Source organism: Tympanuchus pallidicinctus, unplaced genomic scaffold, assembly GCF_026119805.1.
Source record: "Tympanuchus pallidicinctus isolate F22 unplaced genomic scaffold, pur_lepc_1.0 scaffold22, whole genome shotgun sequence".
NCBI classification, from domain to species: Eukaryota; Metazoa; Chordata; class Aves; order Galliformes; family Phasianidae; genus Tympanuchus; species Tympanuchus pallidicinctus.
Window position 1 is genome coordinate 15,135,849 of NW_026294739.1, and position 22,335 is coordinate 15,158,183.

Genomic DNA, 22,335 nt, shown 5'->3' on the forward strand with positions numbered 1-22,335 from the left:
TTGTTGGTGTGCACCACGAAGTCGGCGTGCTGCAAGCCGGCGGCCGCCAGCTGGCACTGCATCTGGGTGAAGTAGGCGTGATCCCGCTTCAGCGCGTACGAATCCCCGTTCAGCTCCAGGCAGAAGTCCTTGTCCTTGCAGGCCTCCCGCACCGTCCTGTTGCGGTGCTTGTAGGGACACTTCACCTCCAGCAGCCCCAGCCGCTTCCCCGTGTCGGCCTCGGTGACAACGCCGTCGGGGCTGGCGGCGATCCACGTCTTCTCCTTGTGGATGAACAGCCCACACTCGTCCACCCGCACGGGCCGGCCCATCTCCTGCGACTTGAGCCGCTCGTAGGCCCGCACGGCCTCCTTCTCGTTGCGGATACCCCACGACATGGCCGGCGTTTGCACCGAGGGGCCGGCGCTCAGCACCGCCTTCAGGTAGGACTGAGGCACCTCGTCCGTCTTCCCGTTGGCAAACCTGCTGCGGGCGATGCGCGGGGCCAGCGAGGCCGTGATGCGGTTCTCCCGCCACGCGTACCATTGCGGGTTGGTGCGTTGCCCGCGCGTCTGCTCCTCCACCCAGGGGATGTCGGGGCTCTGCAGGGCGGGCGGACAGCGCGGCGAGGCCCCGGACGGGCCGGCCTTGGCCTTGGCGTCGGCCCTGGCGTCGGCCTTGGCGCTGTCCTGGGCCGGAGCTGCTTTGGTTCCTCCAGGCAGGCGCGGGCCGGCGCTGCCCTCGGCCGCGCTGGGCGCCGCTTTGGTTCCCGCTGCCTTCTTCTGGCTCCCGGCGGCGGCCGCGCGCCGCTCCCCGCCGTCGCCCCGAGCACCGCGGGATGACGCCGCCGGTCGAGGCCCATCCCCGCCGCCTTTCGCCTCTCGGCCCCGCCCCGCGGTCGGAGCGCTCCGTGCCGCCCGGCTGCCCGTGGCGGACGGCGGCGGCGCGGCGGGCGGCGCTTTGGAGGTCGCGGGCTGCGGGGACGAGGGGCCGGCCGGCTCCTTCCTGGGCCTCCCCATGGCGAGAGGAAAACGAGCGGAGCGATCCCCGCGAGCTCGCTTCCTCTTCCTCTGCCCCGCGCCGCCACGAGCCCGCGCTCGCCTCGCCCCGACGGGGCCGCGCTTCCCGGCAGCGCCCGCCCCCGCGCCGTCCCCGTCCCGCCGGACTGCCCGCTAGGGGGCAGCACCGCGCCGCCGCGCCCCGCGCCGCCCGTGCCTCGCGGCGCCGCGCCCCGCGCCGCGTTAGGGCAGCTCCGCTCCCAGCCTTGCGGCACGGTTGCCGGGCGGCCGCGGCGCCGCCGGAGGGAAGCGGTGACCGCGCAGAGTCGCGGGCGGATGTGCTGCGGCCGGTCGGGAGGCAGCGCCGCAGCGCCGCGCGTCCTCCGAGCCGCGCAGGCGGTGCCCGGCTCCGGGCGGAGGTCCCGCAGTGTCTGCGGACCGCTCGGCTCCGCTCGGCGCTCGGTGCGGAGTTGGCGGAGCGCGGCAGGACGGCGGCGGTGCCTCCCCCGTGCGTGCTCTAAAAAAAGTGCAGCGGCAGCGCGGCCCTATCTATAGCGCGGGGAGGGAGCTGCCTAGATTAGCCCTGCATCTGCTGGGCTTTTGCCCGGCCGTGCTCAGGCTGAGGGATTCCCGGGCCGGGCTCGCCGGGATCTCCCTCCCAGCGGAGCCGTTCCAGCTGTGCCGCCGTTCCCTGCCCGCCTGCCCCCTCCGCGGCCACGCGCTTCCCCCGAAGGCTCAGCTCCCCCCAACCCCCCTTGCTTTCTCCTGCCCTTCTTCAGGGCTTTCCCCGTACGCCGGGCTGCAGTGGGTCCCACGGAGGGTGGGTTTGGGGCGGATGCTCGGCGTCACCGCAGCCTGACCTCCGCCCTGGGGCTGCCGTAGCAGGGGCCGTGTCCCTTTAACGAGGCAGGGCTTGAAGCTTGTGCCGCTGGCACAGGGATGGAGCGGCGGTGAAGAGCCGGTGCCAGAGCGGCTGCCTGCAACGGGAGGGGCGGTGGCATCCGTGAGCGCAGACCCCGACCAGAGCAGAGGGAATCGCTCCGGTCAGAAGCTTGGTGCGGCTCTTGTCGGTGCTGAGCCCCCAATCCCTGTGTCATCGTCCTCCAGGTAAGGCCCGGGGGGGTTGGGTTGCGGTGCCCAAGGTTTGTGTGATCGTGAGGTGAGGTGGTGAGCCGTGCAAGTGCTGAGATCACCGCCCCAGCGGGACCTGCACTGCTGGTAACTGCCCCAGGGCATCAGTCCTTGGGCTGTGCCAAAAATGACCGCTGGCCACCGGTGGGACCCTTTGTCAGAGCTGCTTGCTAGAATTGTTCCCATGCTGAGAGAGATCCATGGGGTTGGGATGCTTTTATTTTTGGGGTTGCACTGAGGAGAAGTTCCCTGGCATGGGGCTGTGGTTTTCTAGGGGGTTAGTGGGAGGGATCGTGAGGCAGAGCTGGAGGGAGCTCTGAGCTGAGCCAGCTGCAGTGTGCTCGGTTTGGGGCTGTGATGGGGCACCATCTCTGTGGGGCTGCCATTTCCCGTGCCCAGACTGAGCTCTTCCAGGTGCAGTTCTGACAACTTTACAGCTGCTCATAGCAGGGAGAGTGAGGAGGGGGCTGCAAAGTGCTGGAGGTGGGGAGGGGTCCTGGTGGTGATTCTGCACTGGGCACCATTTGCTGTTCTAGAGGCTGAGGTCGGAGTGAGGAGCAGCTCTGCTTTTTTATTCATCACCTCGGGGCTTAGAGCAGCACACGGGGCCAGATGGGCCCTGTTTACCCTGCGAGTGTAAATGCAAAGAGAAGTGATAAAAAGCAGCTGGAACAGCTTCTGCTGGCAGCCCCGGTAAACAAGGCTGCGTGGCAAGGCAAATAGCGGGCACGTTGCTGAGCACTGAGCCAGGCTCCTTGGGAACTGATGGGAGAGCTTCGGGGTGAGCCCATCCCTGATGGCTCCAGGCAATGGGGCTGGGGCTGTCCCTGTCTGAGTGCTGCTCCCACTGCTGACCCAGAATGAGTGCTTCCCTCTTCCCGTGTTGGGGTTAGAACGGAGTTACTGTTAGGGGTAGGGTTACGGTAAGGATTTGTGTTGGGGTTGGGGTTAAGTTTAGCTTTAGGATGTGGTCAGGCTTAAGGTTAGAGTTAGGATTAGTCTTAGGGTTAGGATAAGGTTAGGGTCAGTTATAGGGTTAGGGATAGCCACATGCGTGCATCCCTCTGCTTCCCCCTCCCCTCTGTGCTTCCCATCAGTGCAGCACTGACCTTGTTGTTAATTATTAAACCCCCAGCAAACACCGCACTCTGTTGTGCCCTAGTTACGCCGTGGGCTTCTTGTGCATCTTTTTTTTTTTCCCCCAAGCAAATTACCCTGGTAACCTCTGTGGGTGGATGGAGATAGGAGTGGCAGATGCTCCTCTCCCCGCCAGCACAGGCGATGGGCTGCAGAGGCCCTGGGGCTGCCGAGCTGCTTTGTGTAGCCAGGAGACAGGGATGTGTGGCCGTCTGCTTCTGGCCGTGTGGGCTCTCATGGCTCCACAGGGCTGAGGTTTGGCTCCAGAGCAGAGATTTGGGTTCAGGTCTGTGTGTGTCCCTTTGTCGGTGTGTGTGAGCCCCTTCTCTACAGACCCCCTCCCAGTGTCTCATCCTGCAGCCGTGCTGAGGGACCAAGGGACCATGCCAGGTCTGTACGTGCTCTCCTCCTGGGAGGCTCTGCCCCTGAAGAGCTCCAGGGTGAAGGCATGCGCCAATGGGTACGTGCTGAGCATCACTGCCCAGCTCCTGTACACCAACCCACGTGAAGAGCCTGTGGAAGGTAAGGACAGTTACTGGGGTGCAGGGACCATACAGACACCACGCTGGGGTATCCCGTTCCAGCCCCATTGCCATTCTGGACTCTGCCTCTGGACTCTCTCCCACCTGCAGGTGTCTTCATTTACCCGCTGGAGGAGTCAGAGCTGGTGGCTGGCTTTGAGGCAGTGGTGGGCAGCCGGCGGGTCACCTTCCAGGTGCAGAGCCGGCACCGGGCGCAGGATTGCTGCCTGCAGTGCGGCAGCAGCCCAGGGCGGCCGCGCCGCTGTGCCAGCGGTGAGTGCATGGGGCAAAGCACAGTGGCACGAGGGGCTGACCAAATCCCTTTGCTGCTCCGGGAGAGCTGGAGGGATGCTCCTCTTCCTCATTTCTGCTTTCCCTAATGACTCCCCAACTTTCTGCCATTTCAGCCCCATCCTCTTCCTATCTGTCCAGCTTTTCCATCCCTTTGTGCTCCCCTCTGTTGTCCCCTTGGTGAGTAATTAGTTCAATTACAGATGCCCACGTGTGGTCCCTCCCCTCGCCCAGGTCACCTCGTCCTGGATGAGGACACCGAGCGTTCCACCTTCGTCATCATCACAGGCTTAGTGGGGCCGGCGGAGAGCCTGGCCGTGACCCTAAACACAGTGCAGGAACTGCCCACGCTGCCAGGGGGGGCCTTGCGCCTCATCCTGCCCCCCGTCCTTGTGCCACGTGTCGCCACCGCCCCCGAGCGTGAGAGCGAGCCGGGAAGCTTGTGTGACGACAGGTTGGCCCTATGGTGATTTTCACGGCTTTCTGAGTCTCTGCCGTCCTGGGGCTGGGGGGAGATGCTGGGTTTGCAGGGGAGGTGTGAGAGCTGCCCTCACCCCATTCCCCTTGCAGCCCCACCAGCTGTTTTGGGGGACCTGGGGCAAGGAGCCAGCCTGCACCCGCAGCACCTGTGGAGAGCACAGATGTCTTCAGGGGACAGCCCTACAACCCCTTTCCTTACGAGTTTGCTTTTGAGCTGCTGGTGAAGGGCCCGTGCCTGCTGGCAGGTAGGGCTGGGGGCTCCTAGAATTGCTCTGCATGTGGCATTACCACTATTTGAGCAGCACCGCCGGGTTCTGAGTCAGCAGCCTGCATCCTCAGAGGGGGTGTGATGGATGGAGGCTGCAGGGGCACGTCAGGCAGCCAGGGTGCTGCTGGCTGCCATCAGCACGAATCCCATCGGTGCTGGCTGGTGGCTTCCTCGGGACCAGGTCCAAGTGGGTCTGTGCCCCCTCCAGGCCTGGAGAGCCCAACCCACGCGCTGCGTGCCGATGCCGACCCCTGGGCCAGCTCTGCCACCACCACCTGCGTCACCCTGGCCGAGCATCACCACTATGACAAGAACGTGGAGATCATCCTCTACCCCTGTGGTAAGGGCTGCGGGTGCGGCAGGTCCAGGGGTGGTGGGTGGGCTTGCCCCCAAAGCGTGGGGCAAATGTGAACACTTGCAGAGCCCCACCAGCCCCACCTGGTGATGGAGGAAGGCACCATGACGTACCCCGAGTATGAGGCACACATCCGGAGCCGCCGGGACTACGTGCGGATAGCCAGGAGGGACAGCAGTGGGGAGAGACAGGTGAGCGGGCACGGCTGTGGCTGGGAGGAAGAAAAGGGTGGTGATGGTGGTGGAGGTGAGGAAGGCCCTGGCGTGGGTTGCATTGTGAGGCTGAGGGATGCAAGGAAGCCCCCCACCCCTTGCAGGTGGCTTTTGTGCAGAAGCGTTTCCACAAGGACATCTTCCACAACCCTGTGCTGATGCTCAACTTCTGCCCGGAGGTGGAGGCCGCCCCAGGGGCCCTGCAGAGTGTCACCCGCGAGGTCCTCTTCCTCATAGATCGCAGTGGAGCCGTGAGCGGCCCTGATGTTGACAGGGTCAAGGTGAGGCAGGGCAGTGAGCACGGGGACCCCGCACCGAGCTGGGAGTCCTGATGGCTGTCCCCATCCCTAGGAAGCGCTGCTGGTGGCCCTGAAGAGCCTCCCCCCAGGAACTCTGCTCAACATGGCAACCTTCGGCACCGACCTGCATCCTCTCTTCCCCTCCAGCCGCCTCTGCAGCAATGTGAGTGCTGTGGGGGACCCCCTGTCCCCCTCCATGCTCCCCACCCGCTCCTGCTGCGGATGGCTGCCCGGTGCCGTCCCCACGAGCCAGCTGTCCTGGTGGGCAGGAGACGCTGCAGCGGGCCTGCTGCTACCTGGGTGAGCTGCGGGTGGCTGCGGGCAGCCCTGACCTCCTGGCAGCGCTGAGTTGGGCGCTGGCACAGCCCCTGCACCATGGGTACCCCCGGCAGCTCTTCCTGTTCACCGCGGCGGCGGCAGTGGGTGACATGGGCCGCATCCTGCAGCTGGTGCGCAGGCAGGCCAGCACCGTCAGGTACGACGTCAGGCATGGAATCCAGAAGCTTGTCCCTGAATTCAGAGGTGTTTTAGTGCACGGGTCCCTCCTGCAGGTGCTTTAGCTTTGGGATGGGCCCGCGGGCATGCCGGCGGCTGCTGACAGCCATAGCCAAGCTGAGCCGTGGCCGCGCTGAGTTCCTGGACCTGTCTGAGAGGCTGCAGCCTAAGGTAACGGTGGGGTGGAGGGCACGTAGGTTAAGGTGGGGCTGGACACCAGCTCGTGTCCCTGCCCCAGCTCATCAAGGCCCTGAAGAAGGCGATGGAGCCGGCCGTCAGCGACATCACCATCGACTGGTACGTGCCCGACAGCACTGAGGCTCTGCTCTCCCCCACTGAGATCGCAGCGCTCTACCCCGGGGACCGGCTCATCAGCTACTGCACCCTGTACAGCATCGCCCGGTTCCGGGACCAGCGCCCTGCGGTGAGGCTGGGGGAATACTTCCATTGTGGATCCTCATGACCACCTTTGTGGCCCCCTCCGGTGCTGCCACAGGGGCTGACACTCTCTCTGCAGGGCCGGGATGCGGCTCGCCGGGGCTCAGCTGTCCCGTTGCAGGTGGAGGCGCCCACCCCAGGGGGCACACGGCTGTCCCGAAGCTCCAGAGAGACCTCTGTGGAGATCTCAGCCATTGGCACAGAGGAGTCGGAGCGCAGTGAGTAGAATGGGCATGGAGAGGAGCTGAGAGGTGGCACAGGGGCTGTAAGCTGACAGCTGTGTGCTCGCCCTGCAGGTGCTGACCTCACTTCAGGGGGAGACATCTGGAAGCGTATTTACCAGCCCTCCTACATCCAGGAGCAGTACGTCCTGACACACTGCTCGGTCAGCACGGAGCGCAGCCAGGTACTGCTGTCCCGCAGCTCCACCAGCAGTGAGTCCACTGGTTCCCGTGATGTGGCCCCTGACAGCAGCTCTGCAGCCCCTGATACTACCTCCCAGCAAGGCCAGAAGAGCCTGTCCCTCTGTGAGTCCTCCACCAAATCTGCCCCGCTGCCCTCGGCTCCTGCTGCCATCAAGGTAATGAATGCACCGGGGCTTCTCCCTACCTGTCTGGGGCCTTGTCACACCACTGAGCCTGGATATGGGGACGTTAGGTTGGAAGCTGGAGGGCCATGGCCTGCATTTAGCCAGGTCAGTTCTGGGTGTTGCCAGCAAGCTCCTCAGATGGGTTTGTCTTACTGGAACTAGAGAGCTGGGGACTAAAGAGCCAGTCCCCCCCAGGTGCCAGCACCCCTAGGCCAGTAGGCAACGGAGTGGCTAAGGAAAGCCTCAGCCAGCTCACGTCCTCACTGATGCTGCAGAAATGAAGTGGAAACCATGTGGCCGTCAGGCAGTGAACCTGCCAAGGCAGGGAGGGGGTGGTCTGGCTCCTGCCCGCCTGTCACAGCCCTCTGCCAAAGCCGCAGAATGCTCTGTTAGCGATGGATTTGTCCCTGCTGCTTTGTGTCTGGGTTTGGATCCAGCCTGGTCGCTGTGCCAGGGGAGGCTGCTCCCTGCTAAGCACAGTGCCGCGTCCCTGAGGCCAGGTGAGGCCAGCTGTCACCCAGCCCAGCACTGCCTGTTGCTCCCTCCCGACGCGTTAGGTAACCCGCTGCACAATCGCACACACAGCTGGTGGCCTTTGCAGCTGAAATGTCAAGCGTAAGTGATTTCCCCAGTGTAAACCATCCCTGCGCTCCTGCTGCTAACTGTGGGTGCTGCAGCTGTGTCCCAGTGTGGGGTTTTCAGCACCCACCTGTCTGGAGCAGCTGAGCTCAGCCCCCACAAATGCAAACATCACCAAAAACACATAGAATCATTGAACCGTTTGAGTTGGAAGGGCCCCTTAAAGACCATCTGGTCCCTGCACTGAACAGGGACACCCACAGCTCCATCAGGTGCTCAGAGCCCCATCCAGCCTGACCTTGGGTGTCTCCAAGGACGGGGCATCCCTCCTGTCTCCACGTCAGCCCTAGACAGATGTTTGCAAACTCACATCTCGGTGCTGTCATTCCTTCCCATGTGCACTGAGCACTGCATGAGCACAGCTTGCTGTGAGGGAGTTGATGGATTTTGGGTGCCAGCTCACACTGCAGCAGGACAGGGTGCCAGATAGGGCTGCGGGGGTTGAGTGTTGGCAGAGCTCGACCTGCACGCCGTGCCGCTGAGCCCCGGCTCGCCGTGAGCTCCCCGCAGGTGCCGGTGTCACTGAGCAGCGAGGAGCTGGCACGGCAGCAGAAGGCGCTGGCACGAGCTGCCCTGGCCGGCCGCAGCTTCTCCTCACCGCACGGGGAGCTGGATGCACGCCGGCTCTGCCGTGCCCTGGAAAAGGTGTCCCAGAAGAGGAACCAGTCTGTGGAGGGGCAGCTGGACCAGCTGGGCCCCAGGACACCGCGGCTGCAGCGCAGCACTGGGGAGTCAAGTGAGTGCTGGCCCTGGGAATAACGGTCATCCCAGTGTCACGTGGAGTCACTGCACTGACCCTGCGTCCCGGGCCACGCAGATAACCTCCTGTCACCGACCCACCTGGACTGGGACATGCTGGTGGAGCCCTCTTACCTCTTCAGTGCAGTGGTGCCCGAGGCCAAAGAGCCCGGTCAGGGTGATCCCTGCCTGCCCCTACGCTGCCACGTAGTGATCCACGGACTGCACGCAGGCCAGCCTGTGTCCTGGGAGGTGACGGCCTCACTGGAGGCCCTGCTGCAGCCACGAGATGGGGTGGGCAGTGAGGAGCCCCTGCGGCGGGTGGCCACAGCAGGGGAGAAACCATTGCATGGCTTGGCAGCACGGTCCGTCATCCAGGACAGCGAAAAGGCGGCACAGCGTGAAGCTGAGCTGGAGCAGGGTGAGTGCCGGTCCCTGTCCTGGTCACCATCACCATCACCGCTTGCTGACACCTTGCTCTGTGCAGGTTTTGCCCGTCGCTTCCGCCTGAAAGCCATGCAAACCAGCAAAGCCTGCAACGTGCCTTCCCTGTACACATGCGTGGTGCCTGTGGATGGGGCCACACGGGTGGTGCTGCCCACAGCCCCGCAGGTGTGGAGCACAGGTAGGGCTGAGGGGACGGGGTGGGGATGGGAAATTGAGCATGGCGTATGCCAAGCTGCCATTGGTGCCTTGCAGCCACATGCAGCACAGGCATGGCGGGGAGCCGGCATCGCCGGCAACGGGATATGGAGGAGCGGGAGGCTCTCATTGGTGCAGGTATGGACCCAAACCCTGACATCCCACCCCAAGCCCTCGGGGACCTTGATGACCCTGAGCATAGCAGGGTGTCCCCCGAACTGCAGGTGCCCAGCCCAAGTTGGTGGTAATGAGGCTGCAGGAGGAATTGATCTCTGCTCCACGTTGGGCACAGTGTCAGCAGCAATGTGTCACGAGGACTGGGCTGTGCAGGTCCCCAGGCCTCAGTGACCTCAGTGCTTTGCTGTTTTGCAGAGAGGGATGAGGTCCCTGGGTCTCCGGTTAGTGCCTCCTCTGCCACCTCTGGCTGGGAAAAGCAGAACGGCTCTCACGGTACGGACACGGCTCTGGGGATGAACCCATCCCTGTGCACTGTGGCCTCTCTGCACTGCCTGCTTCTCCCATTGCAGGGCTTCCAACCAGCCCCTCGGGCTCCTCCATGGCCTCCCGGAAATCCACAGAGAGCATTGCTGGCTCCAGGTGGGGCTGCCCTGCATGGGTTCTGAGGTGGGGGGATGAAGCACCTCAATGGGAGGAGTCGGGCAGTGTCACCTCTTGAGTGCTGCAGGTGTGGGTGGGATGGGAGGGTGAGTGGTCCAGCCCCGTCTTTGCAGCAGTGTGCAGGGGTCCTGCTACCCCTTACTAAGGGACAGGTGGCACCTTGCCCTATTCATTCACTGTTTGCAGGTTCAGCCTGACCAGGCGCAGGGGGCCCAGCCTAATGCTGCGACCACAGTGCCTCAGCCCTGAGAGCGAGTGCTCCAGCACGGCCGCCAGCCACAACTACCTTCCTCTGGTAAGGACCCTTCCAGGCTGTGCTCAGTATCACCAGCTGCAGCTGCAGAGGATGCTTTTCCAGTGGCTCTGAGGAGCACTGCTGCATCCACAGCATTGGGCAGCCCCTGCAGCCCAGGTCCCCTCCTGCAATGCCAAGTATTGGGACTGCAGACAATCTGGGTCCCTGCTCGCTCCGCTCAGTCTCCTAACCCCCTTGCAGGTGCAGTTACAGCAAGCACGGGGGCTGTTCCAGCTCACCGAGACCTTTTCTGAAGTGGTGCAGATCCCCCTAGACCGCCTGCGCCGTGCCTCGCCCTATGCCTCCCACCGTGCCAGCCTCAGCCCCACATCCCCCGTGGCCAAGAGCAGCCCCGGGGCAGGGCTGTGCACCGAGGGCGAGGAGCAAATTGCAGCCCCGGAGCCTGGCTCACCCCAGTCCCACAGCACTTGCTCTGAGGTGCCCAGTGCAGCCGTGTGGGCGCAGGCAGACAGCGGACATGGCTCCGAGTCTGACACCGCCCCCCATTCGGCCGCCCCATCAGAAGCAGGCTGGCAGGACGTGGGGCTGGAGGACCTGGAGAGTGCCAGCTGGGCCACGGCCGTGGCCCTGGCGTGGCTGGAGCATCGCTGTGCCGGCTTCTTCGATGAATGGGAGCTGGTGGCAGCCAAGGCAGATGCGTGGCTGCAGGCACAGCAGCTGCCCGAGGGCCTGGATGTGAGCTGCCTCAAAGGGGCGGCCCGGCACTTGTTCCTGCTGCTGCGGCACTGGGACGAGAACATCACACTGAACATGCTGTGCTACAACCCCAACAACGTGTGATGGCCGCAGGGGCCATCAATAAAGCTGCCTGGCTCGGTGCTGCCTGTGTGCTTCCATTCAGCCCAGAGACCTGGAGAGCATCAACCCTTCCCCCGGGGGGAGGGAGCAGACAGGAGGTCAGGAAACAGCCAGGCTGCAGGAGGGGCATCAAAGCCACTTAAGCCTTGCATCAAAGAGTTTTGCAGGTGCTCTAACTTAACCTTGTTCCACATGCTGCCCCCAGGCACTACTCTCCAAAAGGAGTGCACTCTGGGCATTGTCACAGCACAAGGACATTGCAGCCAGGGAAGGGCCCCCAAAGCCCCTTTATTGGAGAAGTCCTGCCCAGCACGGGCTTCCACACTGCAGTAGTTCCAGGGCTCGTGGCCTTCCTCAGGTGGCCAGGAGCAACCTGGAAGGAAGGCAGGCAGAAGAACAAGCAGAGGAGCAGACCTGGAGTCCCTTCCCATTGTCCAGCCAGTGCTCTCACTTTGCCTTCCTGGAGAGGGGATCGGACTTCTTGCTGGGCTGGGGGGGCTGTAGGGCTGGTGGCAGGGCTGTGCCGTACCACAGCTGGAGCAGGATAAGTCCGTGACAGATGTGCAGGGAGAGGGAGCTGCAGACAGTGGAGGGGTAGGTGTTCCAGCAGAGCTCGATCACACCCAGCAGCAGCACCCTGTGGGGGGAGCCAGGAGTTAGTAGGGGGGCACAACGGCCTCCTCAAAACCTCAGCAGCCACCTAACACCAAGCCCTACCAGCACATACTTGGGCATGTGAGTGAGCTTGGAGGTCGGGGTGCACCACAGCAGGTAGGGCAGTGTGTGGAAGTACCAGACGTAGAACTGGTAGTGCAGGGAGCGGCTGCAGCAAATGCCCAGAAAGTTGGAGGAGAAGAGAATGAAGATGATCTGTGAGCAGGCATTGAGGTAACAAACCCAAGAAACTGGAAGTGCAACCCCGCTGTGGCTCGCCAGGAGCAGCCTTCCAGTGCTTGCCCTGCCCTTCCCATTCTCCTTGCCCCCCACCCTGCCAAAGGATATTGTTGACGCTCAAGGGAGGGGACGGGTGCTTCCTCTCGGCTGGATCCTTCAGCAGAGATAGGATGCTTTCTTTGGACCTGCTCAGAAAGCACAAACACCAGTTTCAGCTTCTCAAAGCCTTTCCCATCCCAATTTCCCCCCACGAGCCACAACCCTGGGTGCTGACAGAATATGGCTGACGAGGGACCAGTCCCCACAGGGACACCCAGCTCTCACCTGTGCCATCGGTGCAGTGCAAAGAGCACCAAGCCAGCCAGGTGGGCCAGGAGCAGCCCGGCATGGAAAGCTCGGTGCTGGAACACCTCCTCTGGGAGGAAGCGCCAATTCACTGTCCACTTGAACTGGAACTGACGGCCCAGGTCGAAGGAGCGTGTCAGGTACCCCACAGGATTCTCCAGCAGGAAGGGCAGCCCTAGGGCCACCTGCAAGATACAGCAGCCAATAATTGGGGCTCCATCACTCCCACTGCATGCTGAGACATATATTGTGGACAGCCAATGTTGGGAGCCCTGGAGGTCTGTTGTTAGCTATATGGGGCCAACACAGGGGCTGGAGCTGCAGCACACCCACCCAGGGGTCTACAGGACGCTCTGGTGACAGCAGGCAATGGCGAGTGGCGGGGACCAACCTGGAGCACGGCACAGATGCAGAGCTTGGGGATGCAGCCCAAGAGGCCAAAACGCTGTAGGAGGAGAAAGAGCAGCCCGGGTGCGAAGAGGAGGATATTCATCTTCACTGACACGGCCAGGCTAGGTGGGAAGCGGGGTTACAGCACGGCCTACACGGGGAGAGCCTCACGCTGAGGCCAGCCCCGGCGGCCCCACACCTGAACAGCAGGCAGCCCCAGGACCAGCGGTCCTCCAGAAAGAAGTTGATAGCGAGGAAGAGGATGGCCATGGCCACGGGGTCGTTGAAGAGCCGCAAGACGAAGATGGAGTGGATGCGGTAGGAGGCGCAGCACATGAAGAAGAAGACGTACGGGGGGACCTGGCGGGACAGAGGCTCAGTGCGGGGCCTGGCACACACAGGGTGGCACATGGCGCCTCTCGGCGTGGTACCCCTACCTTGCAGGTGCGGCAGTAGATGCGGAAGACGAGCAGCAGGTTGAGCAGGTAGAGCCCGGCGAAGATGTGCTGCGCCAGGCGGATGTCGGCCCCGCGGCCCGTGGCGTAGTACAGCCCCAGGAAGAGGTACACAAAGCCGGCGGGGTAACTGCGGGCACACAGCGGGCGGGCCGCGTTGCTCCCCATCCCGCCCCACACCGCCCACCTCACAGGCCCCATACTCACACCAGCGGCCCGGTGTCGCCCCGCAGTTGCGTGTAGTCGCGGGTGCCGTTGGCGAAGCCCTCCACCTCCTGCATGTACGCCTGCCAGTCGATCTCGGTGTCTGCGGGGCGGGTGGGCGGCTGAGGAGGGCGGCTCGGGGCTCCCCTCACGCCGCCCCGCACCGCCCGCTACTCACAGGGCACCCTGCGGATCACCCACAGGTTGACGCCGCCCTCCGCCAGGCACAGGCAGGCGGCCACCAGCGGCGTGTAGCGGGGCTCCAGCAGCACCTCCCGACAGACCCGGCGCAACCTCACCGCCATGCCGCCTCCCCAGACGGAACTCTTCACTGATGAGGACGCGTTTCCAGCCGGAAGCCCTGAGCGGCAGGACCGGAAGTCCTTAACGACGAGACCGGAAATCTGTAGGCAGCGCGGCGCTCCCAGCCGGAAGCCCTTAGCAGATGCACGCCGGAAGCTGCACGTGTTCGCCGCCGTCGCCATGGAGCGGCGCCCCCCGCCCGCCGCCGCCAATCGGTGCTACGCGCAGCGCCGCTTCTGGGAGGAGCGGTACCGCCGGGCGGGCGCTGAGCCCCAGGAGTGGTTGGGCGGCTTCGAGCGGTTCCGCGCGTTGCTGGAGCCCGAGCTGCGTCCCGAAGACCACATCCTCGTGCTCGGTACGAGCGCGGTGTAGGGTGGGCGGTGGCCCCGGGGCTCGGAGGGTGCGGTTGTAGCGGTGCGGGTCGGGGCGGGGGGGGCGGCGGGGCTGTGTCAGTGCGCACTAATCCCACCTGAGCCGCGCGGCTTAGCAGACTGAGCTGAGCCGGGCAGGTGTCGTCAGGCGGTGTCATCGCTGATCCCTTTAGCGGCTCAGCGGCTGTGGACAGCGACCCCCGGGGCTGAGCTGTGCCCCGCCGTGCCCGGCTCGGCACCGCGCTGCCATCCGCTGGGGTCCGGGGAGATTCTGCGGGAGCCCGCTAGGGGGTCCCGTTGGAGTTACCCCCCGGATGAGCGCCCCCGGGACACTGCTCGGCTCATGGATGGCACGGGCTGGGTTGGGGGATGCGAGGTTATTGGGGTCTCATTGGGGTGAGGGCACAAGATCTTGGGGGTCCCATTGCTGTGGGGAGCACAAGGTCTTGGTAGTCTCATTAGGATCAGCCCCTGGCTGGGTATCCCCATGATATTTCTACTGGGGTCCCTGGGGATGTGGGCAGGGTTGAAGGGCACAGGGGTTCCGTTGGGGTCCCAAGGGGCACAAGGCTGGGCCCCACTTAGGGGTCCAATTGAGATTATCCCCAGCTGAATGTTCCTGAGACAGCTTTTGGGTCCCGGGGTGCATTGGCAGGGTTGGGGGATACGGGCAAGATTGGGTGGCACGCAGTGTTTTGGGTGTCACTGGGAACATCCCCCAGCTAAGCATCCCCAGGACATCCCTGCTTGAGTCACAGAGGATGCGGACAGGGTTGAGGGGGCATGGTGGCAGGATTATGGGATATGGCATCTTGGGGTTCTCACTGGGGTGCCACTAGGGTTCCAGGGCACAAGGCAGGACCTTGCTTGGGGGTCCTATTGGACTGAGGGACACAAGGGGGGATTCCACCTGGAGGTCACACTGAGTCAGTCCCCAGCCACGCATCCCTGGGACAGCGCTTGGGTCCTGGGGAGCATGGGTTGGGGAGCATAAGGATTTGGGATTCCCATTATGCTCCCGTTGGAATTGGGAGCTCAGGGTCTTGGGATTGTCCTATTGGAGTCCCATTGGAACTGGCGATGCAAGGCAGGGCCCTGCCTGGAAGTTCTATTGGGACCAACCCCCCACTGAGCATCCCCATCCCTGCACAGGCTGTGGGACCAGTGCCCTGAGCTATGAGCTGCACGAGCTGGGATACCGCGACGTCACCAGCATCGACTTCTCACCCGCCTGCGTGGAGGCCATGCGCTCCCGCTATGCCCACTGCCCCCAGCTGCGCTGGGCCGTCATGGACATGCGCTCCCTGACCTTCCCTGATGCTTCCTTCGACGTGGTGCTGGAGAAGGGCACGCTGGACGTGCTGTTGGTGGAGGAGGCTGACCCCTGGCATGTGTCCTCCCGCGGTGCCGCTGCGATGCGCCGGGTGCTGGCAGAGGTATGGCAGGGGTGGGGCGGTGCCCCCTCACCCTTCCTCCCCCAGGTCCCTGAGTGATAAGTGATGGGGCTGGAGGGGCAGGGGAAGATACTGCCCCAAGCCCTTTTGGTGCCTCCCGCAGACTCTCGTAGCCCAAATCCCCAGGAGCGTCACATATATTGAGCCCCATCCCCACGGCTATGGGTACACAGGGGGCAGTGTGGCCTTGCCAGCCTCAGGCAAGGTGACAGCAGTGGAACAGTGACAGCCCGTTAACCCCCCCCATACCAGCTCAGCTTCGATCTCCTTAGCGGGGTCCCTGTCCTGCAGTCCCCACCTCAGTGTTGCCATGGAAACCTCCGTCAGCATCAACAGGGCTGTGGCGTTGCTACGGGGACGGGTGATGCCTCGGGGCCCCCATTAATTGGCAGCAGAATGCAACAGGGGGGGGGCAGTGGGGTGCCGGCAGCCCCCGGCCCTCCTCCCCAGGGGCTGACATCAGAACCACGGCCCCCCCGTGGCTGGGGCTGCCCCCCATCCCCTCGTGCCCCATAGCATCCCAGCTGAGTGGGGCACCCTGCACGCTGCCAGCAACGAGCCCAACCCTGGCATCCCATCCCTGCCTGTCCTTGTCACTGGGCCAAGCAGTAAGGATTTAGGGCTTTTTTTTCTCTTTTTTTTTTTTTTCCCATTTTTAATCCTGCGTTCAATCCCTGCCCTCCCCCAGCACCGCCGGGCACAGCACCATCCTTTGGTCCCCGCTGTCCTCACAGAGGGCTCAGCCCTCTCCCCGGTGGGGCACCCCACTGCTTTTCCCACCCCTTTGCTGCATTGGGCCCCCCTTACCGATCCCATTGATGCCTCTGACCTGGAAACCTCCACTATGCCACCGCTGTCCCAGGGGGGGCCGAGCAGCCCCCGCCCCATAATCCTCTTAGGGAGCCCCCTAACGGGATCACCGCCGTGTGGTGATGGGGGGGGGGGATGACTTAGGGACGCCCCTGGGGACATTCCCATCCCTATGCCCAGTACTGGGTGGGGGCCTGTCCCAGTATGGGGTGGTCCTTGGCCAATAATGTCATGGGGATTTTTGGGATGGAGCCCCGGTGCTGTGCCGGGATCCCATTGCCGCAGCCGCCCCGGCACTCCTTGGCATGCAGAGCACGCGGGCGCCGGCCGCGAGAGCCTTTTGACATTGTATAAAGCCAAGCAAGAAAATTGATGTTCTTTTCCATCCTATTAGCGGGGGCTTAGCTCCAGCCAGGAGAAAATGGTGATTAAAGGGCCGAGTCCTTCCCCATTCCAACCGCACCTGGGGGGGGGGAGGAGGGAGAGGGCAGAGGGTGACGGGGACAGAGGGGTCTCTGGGGGGGCTGGGGCTGATGAATGGGACAAACTGACACCATCTTCTCCCCCCACACACAGGTGAGCCGCGTGCTGCGCCTGGGCGGCCGCTTCCTCTCCATCACCTTCGCGCAGCCCCATTTCCGCGCCCCTCACTACGCACAGGAGGCCTTCGGCTGGTCCTTGCGGCACGCCGCCTGCGGGGACGCCTTCCACTACTTTGTCTACATCATGTGCAAGGGGCAGCCCCTGGCTCCCTCTGACCTGGCCCTGGGCAGGCAGCTGGGGCGGCCCCCCCCGGCCCCACCACCCCGTATCACCATGGCAGAGGATGAGGATGAAGACTTCCTCCGCGCCATCGAACTGTGACCCCGCGGCGTCACCTTTCTGTGCCTTTCTTTTTGGGTGTGGGACTCCAGCTCCCCATCCCAGCCGTACAGGAAGGGGGGGCAGCGGGGCCGTGTGCTGCCCAATGCTTTGTGCTCCCCCCCCCCCGCCCCGGATTGCAGCCAGGGTGCTGGAAATGAGACTGCGGCGGGTTTAATTCCAACCCCCTCAGTGCTGCTGTGACACAGTGCCAGGCCTGGGGGGGGGGGGGGGTGGAAGGGAGGATGTGACCCTGCCATGCTGTCCCCTGCGGTCTGGGGACGCCCCTGTGCCAGGGGAGGTGACACACAGACCAGGGTAGGTGACACTTGCCATCAGGCACAGGGCGCCTGCGACGCACAGCAGGCAGGTGACACAGTGGCTGAAAGGGGTGTCCCAGGCGCAGGGCTCTGCCATCGCAGTGTAAGTGGGTCAGCGGGGCCCCCCCGGAGCCATGGGGTGTTGTGAGGGGGGGGGAGGGAGGGAGGAGCAGACGGCAGCAATACAGGGATGTATTTTATTCATCGCGTTTTGTTCACCGTACAGTGACAAATGGCGTTGGACGTTACAATGGACCGTTGGTAGAACACGATGGCGCGCGGATCGCTCCTCTTCCTCATTTATTTTGTGTGTGTCTGTGTGGTTTCCTTTTCTTTTTTTTTTTTTCTTTTTTTTTTTTTTTCCTTTTTTTTTGCTTTTTGGCGGCGTTGTTGTCCCCATAAACGCGACCGAAAAAAGGATGACGGCTTTTCTCATGCATAGCCCCCCTCACCCTCCCCCTCCCCCCCCCCCAGGCCCTCCCCAAAGAAGCTTCTTACAAAACAAAATTAAATTAAAGTACAAAATTAAAAAGGACAAGTGAGGAGCGGACCCCCGTTCCCCCACAGCCCCCCACCAACCCACATCCCTCTGGGCAGAGGCGGCCGCGGGGCGATGGATGATGGCGCTGCGGTCCCCCCCCCCCATGCTGCGTTTTTCTCTTTTTTTCCCTCTCTCTCTCTTTTTTTGTTTTCTTTCCCCCCCCCCCCACCGTTTCTCTTTCCCCCCTTTTTCTCTTTTTTCCCTTTTCTGTTTTTTTCCTCCTTTCTTTTCTCCTTTTCCTCTCTTTTTTTTTACTTTCCCCCCTTTTCTCTCCCCCTTCTCCCCATTTTTTTCTCCTTTCTTCCCTTTCCTCATTTTCTCTTTTTTTTCTCATTTCCCCCCCTTTCTCTCTTTTCAATATTTTTCCCCCTTTCACTTTTGTTGTTTTCCCCCTTTCACTCTCTTTTTATTTTTCCCCCCTTTTCACTCTTTACTGCTCCCTTTCTCTCTTTTTATCCCTCCCTTTTCACTCCTTTCTCTCTTTTCCCCCTTTTCTCTCCTTTTTTCTCCCTTTCTCCATCTTCCCCCCCCCCTTATTTATATTTTTTTTTCTCTCTTTTTGTTGTTTTCTTATGGAAAAAAATATGACCCCTTTACACTGCAGACTCCAACAGCGGACCGACGTCGGCGGATCGATCGTTTTTAACAAAGATTCGGATCGATAGATATAAAAATACAAATATGAGGATTTTTCCTGTTAAAAAGAAGCGTGCCGGAGTGGGGCTGACCCTGGACACCAGGACACGGCGCTCGGGCCACCAAAGCTCATGCAGAAAACGATGGAGCAAAGAATATCTCCGGGCAGCAGCAGCGCTCCGAGTCCGCTCCGACCCCCCCCCCCCCCCCCCCCCCACCTTAAAGGTATATTTTATTTGGGGGGGGGTCCCTCTGCCCAGGGGAAGGGGGGGGTAAAGTGCATGGCCCGAGGGGGCGGCCCCGAAGGCGGGGATGGAGCGGGGGCCCCCGGCGTGCGGTACCCCCTCCCCGGGGTGTGGGGGGGGGGCGTGGGCATGGGCCCCCCCCCTCCGTGGGTCCTGGTGGTGGTTCTCCGGGTTTATACCCCCGATGGCGACTTCTCCGTCATGCCCTTGAGCACCTCGTCTATCCGGTCATCCTCGATCACCACTGCGGGGACAGGCGAGGGGGGGGGGGGGGGGGGGGAACGTGGGTGGGTGTGGGGACACGAGCGGGGGTGGCTTCATACCTTCCCCCTCCCCTCCCTGCAGCCCCACCGCTGCCCCGTTCCGAGGGCTCGGGTATGAGACCCCCACCCTATGGGATGTGGGGCGGTGGGGTGCCCCCCCCACCGGCAGCCAGGTGTGGGGTGATTGGATGGGGAAATGGGGGTGGGAAGGACCCCCCCCCCCTCCGCGCTGCGGCACCGCTGATGAGAGCAACAGGAGCAGAATGGGTAATGACCCAGTGGGGGGTGCATCATCGGGCCCCCACGGCATTGCTCGCTGCAGTGTGGTGTTATGGGGGGGGGCTGTGAGGACCCCCCCCTCCCCCCAACCCTGGTGATCATCATCATCATAAAATCTCCCACCCAGTCGTCTTTCATCAGACAGACCCGTCACACAGCAATAGGCATCAGCAGAGCAGCACCAGACAGACCCCCCAGCTGGGCAGAGCCCCTCCATCAGCATCATCACTGCGCAGGACCCCCCAGCATCCCCCACTGGGCCTCCCCCAGCCCCTCTAAGAGGGTCCGCTGCCCCCCATCCATCAGCACTGCAAAATGAGTTGGGGGGGCACGGGTAGCGGTGCATCATCTCTCAGGGGTGTGAGGGGGGGGGGCCCTTTTGCTCAAGAGGAGGATTGGCTGTGTCCCCTCCAAGCAGGTGGGGAGGGGTCTGCTCTCAGGGTTCCCCAGGGATGGATGGATGGGGATTTAGGCAGGGGTGGGGGGGGAGTATTTATTTGGATTTGGATTGAGCTGTTATAGGGTCTCTGCGGCATGAAGGGAAGCGGGGGGGGGAAGGAGAGGAGGAGGGAACGTACACACAGCTTTACGGAGCCCCAGGGGGGCACAAAGCGGGGGTGATGCTGCTGAGCATCGCTGCTGTGGGGTCTCTGCAGCAAGCGGGGATGTGGCAGGGAGGGTGCTATGGGGCCGGGGGTGCATCCCGGAGGGGGGGGGGGGGATGCTGCAACCGCTAATAGCAGCTGCGGGGAGGCAGCCCCAGGGATGCCCGGGGTACACCGGGGGCAGCAGTGGGGTCCATCCTGTGGCTTTGGGGCTGCGCCGCAGAATGGGATTCCTAGAGCTGCCCATTGCCAGGGGACAGAGCCGGGGATGGTGTGGGGCAGAGGCGGAGATGCGGCACTGGGGATGCTATGGGGCACAGCTACAGTTCGGGGAAAGGGGGGCACAGCCGGGGATGCTATGAGGCAGCGCTAAGGATGCTATAGGGCACAGCCGGGGTTCCCGGCGCTGCTATAGAGCACAGCCGCAGGTGCAGCGGCAGTGCGATGCCGGGGGCAGCACCGGGGGTACCGGGGATGCTGCGGGGCGCAACTGGGGGTCCGGGGGGAGGCGAGGGATCGCGGCGCCGAGTCGGGGGGGTCCGTACCTCTCTTGGCGCGGCCGATCTGTCCCAGCTTGGGGGGCCGCTTGCCCTGGTTGCCCCCGAAGAAGGCGTTGGTGTCCTGCAGGCGGCAGCTGAAGGGCAGCTCCCCCGCCTCGGGCTCGGCGCCGTAGCGACCCACCTTGTCCTCGCCGTAGGGCAGCACCTGCGACATGGCGGGGCCGAGCGGGCCGAGCCGCGCCGCGCCGAGCCGGGAGCCAGTCTGCGGCGGCGGCGGCGGCAGCGGGGAGGAAAGCCGGGCGGAAGGATGAAGTCATGCATCCGGGGGGAGCGGGGACCCCCCCACCCCGGCGGGGCGGGAGGGGGCGGCTCCGAGCTCCGCGGACGGGACGGGACGCGTGGGGGGACCGGGGGCGGCTGCCCGTCCCCGTGTCCCGGGTTCCGTCCGGTCTCGGTGCGCCCATCCCCAGCTCAGCACCGCGTGCGTGGGTCCCCCCCCCTCCCCACTGAGCCCGTGGCCCAAGCAGAGATCCCCCGTGTCGGTTCCCAGCGTGGCGTTGCATCCCCATCCCTGACGGCCCCTCCTGCAGCTCCCATGCAGGGTTTCCCTTCCCCCCCTTTCTGTGGGTCCGTGTGGGTCACTGCACACGTGTGCATCCAAATGGATGCGCTCTGGGTGTATCCATGGGGCTGTGGTTTAGGCACAGATCCGTGGGTACCCATGGGATGTTGCTGCCCCTCGGCTCAGCCGTTTCCTCAGGACGGAGCCATGGGGCAGTAAGGACAAGAAGGGATAAAGCCATCCCCACAGGGATGTGCCATAGGTCAGCTGCTGTTAGCCCCCCCCCCCCAAAGAGCACAGCTGCACTAAATTGGCATCAGTGGTCCTGAGAAAGCTCCACCTGGGACCCCTCCCCATCACCGAGGTGTTATTTAGGCACAGGTTTGGGGGAAGGAGGGATGGGGCCCATTTCTCAGTGCCACTGTCCTCCTGTGCTTTGAGATCATAGATGAAAGCTGCTGTAGAAAAGCATCAGTGGGGCCGGTCCATGCGAGAGGGCAGGTGCTGCTATTTCGGGAAGGCTTAGCCATGATGTTCTCTTTGTGCTGGGCTCTGAGAGCAGTGCTGGGGCAGCAGCGCTTCCTCCCCACCAGAGAGGCAATCCTTTATCACTTCCCTTTGCAGGGGAACCGGCTCCAACCCCTTCATCTGGCAGCTTCTGCTCCCACAAAAAGAAGCGCCTGGGAAAATAGGCGAGAGGCCCACGCTGAGATGTGCCCTGCTTTCCCCATCGCCAGGCCCACGTGCCTCTGCCCATGGGCAGGGAGCGGTGAGCCACTGGGCCGGGGAGCAGATGGGCTGCGGGGGGGATGGCAGGGGGGTGCAGCGCACCGGGGCTGGGTCAGGATGGGGGCACCACGCCGGTGATGGGTGAGCGGGCAGAGGGCTTTGGTTTGCCCTTATGGCTGGGCTCTGGGTGTTTGGGACGTGGGTGAACAAGTGGCCTATGTGGGTGGGGGTCACAGCGGGGGCTGGCTCCCCCCCAGGCAGCAGGTCGGGCGCTGGCGGCGCAGAGCTGTGCCTGCAGCCTGCTCCTGGTGCCTCCATCTGCTTGCTGCCAGCCCTGCCAAGAAACGTGAAATGGCACTTCTGCTCGCCGGGTGCCATCTCCCCGCTGCCACCACCCTGAGCACCTGTCCTCAGCGTGCTGTGTGGGGTCAGTGAGGGTCACCCGCAAGTGCCACCTGCGTCCTGCCTTGTCCCTCATGTGGGGCAGTAGGGTAGGGCTGTGAGCTGTGCCAGGCGCTCTATGGGAAAAGCCTTTTGTCCCATGGGGTCCCAATACAGGGGAGACCGACCCCGTTGTGCAGACAGCATTCCCGCAGGGGTGACAAGCTCCATCCCTCATCTGTC

At 63.4% G+C, this 22,335-nt stretch overlaps 4 protein-coding genes across 5 annotated transcripts; 2 read left to right on the plus strand and 2 right to left on the minus strand.

Moving 5' to 3' along the window:
- The first annotated feature begins 1,478 nt into the window (after nucleotides 1–1,478).
- Nucleotides 1,479–10,964, plus strand: VWA5B2 (von Willebrand factor A domain containing 5B2). Of its 2 annotated transcripts, XM_052686209.1 has the most exons (22): nucleotides 1,479–2,084; nucleotides 3,606–3,767; nucleotides 3,878–4,039; nucleotides 4,292–4,523; nucleotides 4,628–4,782; nucleotides 5,014–5,145; nucleotides 5,227–5,351; nucleotides 5,477–5,653; nucleotides 5,724–5,834; nucleotides 5,941–6,146; nucleotides 6,223–6,337; nucleotides 6,405–6,590; nucleotides 6,684–6,822; nucleotides 6,901–7,184; nucleotides 8,343–8,568; nucleotides 8,650–8,991; nucleotides 9,058–9,195; nucleotides 9,270–9,350; nucleotides 9,585–9,662; nucleotides 9,740–9,809; nucleotides 10,017–10,125; nucleotides 10,327–10,964. In XM_052686209.1, exons 2-22 carry the CDS (start codon nucleotides 3,629–3,631, stop codon nucleotides 10,924–10,926), a joined length of 3,807 nt encoding a protein of 1,268 aa, XP_052542169.1. In that variant the 5' UTR covers nucleotides 1,479–2,084; nucleotides 3,606–3,628; the 3' UTR covers nucleotides 10,927–10,964. The 2 variants fall into 2 exon arrangements, with proteins under 2 accessions (XP_052542169.1, XP_052542170.1); XM_052686210.1 differs by having other exon boundaries at nucleotides 1,479–3,767; nucleotides 4,292–4,511.
- Nucleotides 10,965–11,206: 242 nt separating this feature from the next.
- ALG3 (ALG3 alpha-1,3- mannosyltransferase) lies at nucleotides 11,207–13,576 on the minus strand. Its single transcript, XM_052686211.1, has 9 exons — nucleotides 13,411–13,576; nucleotides 13,236–13,335; nucleotides 13,011–13,158; nucleotides 12,773–12,933; nucleotides 12,575–12,695; nucleotides 12,163–12,368; nucleotides 11,946–12,023; nucleotides 11,672–11,815; nucleotides 11,207–11,581 (listed from the first exon to the last, which is right to left on the minus strand). Exons 1-9 carry the CDS (start codon nucleotides 13,535–13,537, stop codon nucleotides 11,392–11,394), a joined length of 1,275 nt encoding a protein of 424 aa, XP_052542171.1. The 5' UTR covers nucleotides 13,538–13,576; the 3' UTR covers nucleotides 11,207–11,391.
- Nucleotides 13,577–13,649: 73 nt separating this feature from the next.
- On the plus strand, nucleotides 13,650–17,652 carry EEF1AKMT4 (EEF1A lysine methyltransferase 4). The gene is made up of 3 exons (XM_052686212.1): nucleotides 13,650–13,890; nucleotides 15,059–15,342; nucleotides 16,747–17,652. Exons 1-3 carry the CDS (start codon nucleotides 13,716–13,718, stop codon nucleotides 17,032–17,034), a joined length of 747 nt encoding a protein of 248 aa, XP_052542172.1. The 5' UTR covers nucleotides 13,650–13,715; the 3' UTR covers nucleotides 17,035–17,652.
- A 446-nt stretch (nucleotides 17,653–18,098) lies between these two features.
- On the minus strand, nucleotides 18,099–20,726 carry CAMK2N2 (calcium/calmodulin dependent protein kinase II inhibitor 2). Its single transcript, XM_052686555.1, has 2 exons — nucleotides 20,466–20,726; nucleotides 18,099–19,017 (listed from the first exon to the last, which is right to left on the minus strand). Exons 1-2 carry the CDS (start codon nucleotides 20,632–20,634, stop codon nucleotides 18,947–18,949), a joined length of 240 nt encoding a protein of 79 aa, XP_052542515.1. The 5' UTR covers nucleotides 20,635–20,726; the 3' UTR covers nucleotides 18,099–18,946.
- Nucleotides 20,727–22,335: the final 1,609 nt, after the last annotated feature.

Excerpts from the sequence above, each read along its gene's own strand:
- VWA5B2 (XM_052686209.1), top strand. The coding sequence starts at position 3,629 with ATGCCAGGTCTGTACGTGCTCTCCTCCTGGGAGGCTCTGCCCCTGAAG. Across the intron at positions 8,992-9,057 it reads TGAAGCTGAGCTGGAGCAGG|GTTTTGCCCGTCGCTTCCGC; the intron begins GTGAGTGCCGGT and ends TGCTCTGTGCAG. Across the intron at positions 9,810-10,016 it reads GAGAGCATTGCTGGCTCCAG|GTTCAGCCTGACCAGGCGCA; the intron begins GTGGGGCTGCCC and ends CACTGTTTGCAG.
- ALG3 (XM_052686211.1), bottom strand. The coding sequence starts at position 13,537 with ATGGCGGTGAGGTTGCGCCGGGTCTGTCGGGAGGTGCTGCTGGAGCCC. Across the intron at positions 13,336-13,410 it reads GGTGATCCGCAGGGTGCCCT|ACACCGAGATCGACTGGCAG; the intron begins GTGAGTAGCGGG and ends CCCGCCCCGCAG. Across the intron at positions 12,696-12,772 it reads TGGGGCTGCCTGCTGTTCAG|CCTGGCCGTGTCAGTGAAGA; the intron begins GTGTGGGGCCGC and ends CTTCCCACCTAG.
- EEF1AKMT4 (XM_052686212.1), top strand. The coding sequence starts at position 13,716 with ATGGAGCGGCGCCCCCCGCCCGCCGCCGCCAATCGGTGCTACGCGCAG. Across the intron at positions 13,891-15,058 it reads AGACCACATCCTCGTGCTCG|GCTGTGGGACCAGTGCCCTG; the intron begins GTACGAGCGCGG and ends ATCCCTGCACAG. Across the intron at positions 15,343-16,746 it reads TGCGCCGGGTGCTGGCAGAG|GTGAGCCGCGTGCTGCGCCT; the intron begins GTATGGCAGGGG and ends CCCCACACACAG.
- CAMK2N2 (XM_052686555.1), bottom strand. The coding sequence starts at position 20,634 with ATGTCGCAGGTGCTGCCCTACGGCGAGGACAAGGTGGGTCGCTACGGC. Across the intron at positions 19,018-20,465 it reads GATCGGCCGCGCCAAGAGAG|TGGTGATCGAGGATGACCGG; the intron begins GTACGGACCCCC and ends CTGTCCCCGCAG.